Raw genomic sequence first — 3,395 nt, 5'->3', positions numbered from 1 at the left:
TGGTAAAAAAATAAACGTAAGAAATGAAAATAACACCTGCTAGTCCTAAGAAAAGAATGTGAAATCTGTACATACCTTTCCTCTTCTCCTTCCAGGAGTTTTCGGTAAGCACTGATCTCCATGTCCAGTGCTAATTTAACATCAAGCAGTTCCTGGTACTCTGTAAGCTGCTGCTGCATCTGGTCCCTCATTTCTGTCATTTCCCTCTCCTTTGCATCTAGCATCTTCCTAAACTTTTCCCGCTCACCAGCCATCATTTCCTCCAATTCACGAATGCGATCTTCTGCTGCACTAGCCTAGGTAGACAGCACAATGGAAAACACAGTTGGCATCTATGTGGGTACAGTAAAAAAAGTTAAAAATTCATCTCCCTCCCAAGTGAACATAACAAAGACTTCTCTCCATAAAATTCACAAAATACGAAGGGACAGAAATGTTAATATATCCAAACAGTACAGTGCTCTGTATTAGAGATGAAAGCAAATTTAGTCCCTTTACCTGTTTCTGAAGGCCAGAAAGCTGGTAGCTGAGAGCTTCTATTCTCATGCGAGCCTCCTTCAACTCCTCTCGAGCTGCACCAGCAGCTTTGTCATTTTGGTCAGAGGACAGTTTGGCATTCTCCAGCTGGAAGGCAAGTTTTATACAAGTCACTTGCACTGAGTTACGTAACCTGCAGATATCCTTTTGGTAAAAAATAGAAGCTATTTAATCTTAAATCATTTTAAATGGAAATCTGGTAAGTTTATGATAAGAATTGCGTAACATTAAGGAAATGCCCTAAGGACCAGAAAAAAATCTATTTCAGTCCTATTCCTACAGGGTTTGCTTATGCTATTAAAAATAGTCTGTTAGCCTTTCCATTATACAAGCAGCCTTACAGTTTCCAAAAACTGAGGTTCATGTGATCACACTATCTGCCTGTTTGTCCTAAGAACAATCACACTGGGTCAGAGCAAAGGCTACCTAGTTCACGTCCTGATCTAACAGTTCCCTGGATGCCCAGGAACTAAGCTCAATAAAATATTCCGCGGGTATTATGTTTCGGCTGGCCATTTGCAACTCGGGGACTTCGTAAGCCACAGACTGTATTTTGATGCTTACTCTCTCTCTGGATTTTTCAGGCAGAAATTTGTCTCTGCTTTTTGAATGTACAGGGCAAGGAGTTTAGCTATATATTAACAAAGAACAACCTCCTCCTGTTTCTTCCGAATCTGCCACTGGACATTCACTGTCCCTACTTCTACTGAAAAATAATAAACAATCACTCCTCATTCACCTTCTCTGTGCTATTTATCCTTTTACAGACATCCATTGTATCTTCCCCTTCTCTCGACTCATCTCTCTTCCCAGGTGAAGTTTTATTTTAAACTTTCCTCATGCAGGACCTGTTTCATACTCTTAATTGTCTTTGCTAGTCTTCTCTATATTACTCTGTACTACCTTTTCAAGAAGGACTAAAACTACCCACAGCACTCCAGATGACATCCTGCCCCAGAGGCAAAACAATGCATTTTGTTGTATTCTCCTTCCCTAATAGTTGCCAACATTCAATTTGTTTTCACTGTTTGTTAGTTTCACCTAGTGAACAAGCTTCATTTCTAGTGGCTAATTTTAACCAAATCTGACAGAGCAATAACAGAGCTCAAAGCCATTACATGATAAGTTTCATCAAAGCAGATAGCTAGAGAAAGCATCCTTTTCATGCCTTGCAGCTGGAGTTCAACAGTTCTGCTACACACCATGGAATCCACCCAGAAACTAAACTGCCCCAATTCTAAGAACAGTTACAGGCAGAACATGTTCTTTAGCCACGCAGCACAAAGCTTTATAAAATCAACCTTCATTAGCTCTGCAGTTCACAGGGTTCTGAGTAGGGAAGGAAACACACATAGAGCCTTCTTTAGGCTAAGGGTTTTGAAGGAACTTCAAGTCAAATATACACTCCATTACTTCTCGTAAAGTTTAAAATTAGAAATTATTTGAATGCTGACAACCATTCACTTCCTTACAGTCATGCTGCCATAGTACCAAATCCTCAGATTTAGAATTTCTATTGCTTATTATCAAAGATCACGGTCAGAGCAAGAAGTGGGCTTTTACCCAAGACCCTCTCATCCTGGAGAAGTTCAGTAGCTAAACTTAACAATCCGCTTTGGCATCACATTCCTTATCAGCTCAGGCTCTCTCTAAACAGAGACACATCTTTATCCAGAAATCCACAGAATGAAGTTCACAGCTAAGCCCATTTTTCCCTTTGCATTCCAACTTCATCCACAACAACAACCATCTTTTATGTGGGGAAAAACAAGCTTAATTTGTTCATCCCTCTTAAAATCTTGTCACTTTTTCATTCTCTAAGTCTGTATTTTTGCAGACTTTTTTTTTCCTACTAGGCATCTTCTATCCTGGATCTTCTTTGGACTGTGACAAGTCAATCCAACTATCTCATTTTATAAAAATATCATATGTTCCTAACTTCCGTGAATAATGCTAAGATTGCTAACTGTACTTAATTTTATTTTTTAGTATCTATTACCTATATTGTTACTGCCATAAGAAATAGTTAAATATTTGTAGATCAATGTTTCTCAAACTGTAAATCATCAAACCAAAGAATTCAAAGGGAGTCTCACTGAGGGGTGCGGGAGAACGATGTTAGCAGCACCATAATTTCTCCACTGCAAGAGAATTAGAAGTGACTGTAATTATTGGCAAGTATTTTCAATAACCAGAAAACTAGCAGCTGCCTAATTCCTTCAGGTAGGGCAATGAATATTAAAAGACCCAAACCTGTAACCATCAATTGTACCGATAACAAAGCTGCTACTCCTCCCATGTCCCCAGTGCTGGATGAACTGGGATTTGCTAACTCAGGATTTGCATAGGTGTGATGGATACACTTGACCCCTAGCCGTACTTTGGTTCAGGCTGACTAAGGAGCAAGAGGCCTTACATCCTTGGGGTGAACTTGCAAGCTGGAAAGCTCACGTAAAAGGGAGTGAAGGTGTCTTGAAAAATATTTCAAAAGGTGGTTTCGAAACACAAAAGTGTAAGATAACCAAAGCACAGAACAAGATACCAGAGCTAAAATGAAGACATCTATCTTGTCTATGCTACTGATTAGCAGCCAGCTACTTCACCCTATAAATATTACCATCAGGATGGGCCCAACTTGAGCTCTCCCTGAACGGCAGTTGGACTGCACGCCAGGTGACTCTCCCCTTGAGCAGGGACACCTCTCAAGGTCAGAGATTCCTCAGTAAGCATGCTGAATTAATACTATGAAACATTACTAATGCATGTAGCTACTCAATATTATTATAAACATTGTATGGATAATCCCATTAGACATAAACCATTTACCATGCCCAAGACGAAAATTGGATCTAGCCACA

At 39.7% G+C, this 3,395-nt stretch overlaps 1 protein-coding gene across 2 annotated transcripts in view; it reads right to left on the bottom strand.

Moving 5' to 3' along the window:
- The window catches only part of LMNB2 (lamin B2), a 36,896-nt gene that overhangs the window by 5,690 nt on the left and 27,811 nt on the right, over positions 1-3,395 (bottom strand). For both annotated transcript variants that reach the window (XM_009322996.1, XM_009322998.1), the window contains exons 6-7: positions 499-624; positions 76-296 (exon numbers count right to left, since the gene is read on the bottom strand). In XM_009322996.1, the coding sequence (XP_009321271.1) occupies positions 76-296; positions 499-624 (347 nt within the window). The remainder of the gene's footprint in view (positions 1-75; positions 297-498; positions 625-3,395) is intronic.

The sequence above is a fragment of the Pygoscelis adeliae genome, unplaced genomic scaffold, assembly GCF_000699105.1.
Source record: "Pygoscelis adeliae isolate BGI_AS28 unplaced genomic scaffold, ASM69910v1 Scaffold284, whole genome shotgun sequence".
In the NCBI taxonomy this organism is placed as follows: Eukaryota; Metazoa; Chordata; class Aves; order Sphenisciformes; family Spheniscidae; genus Pygoscelis; species Pygoscelis adeliae.
Note: the sequence above shows the minus strand (reverse complement) of the source record. Positions and strands in the feature narration are given on the sequence as shown.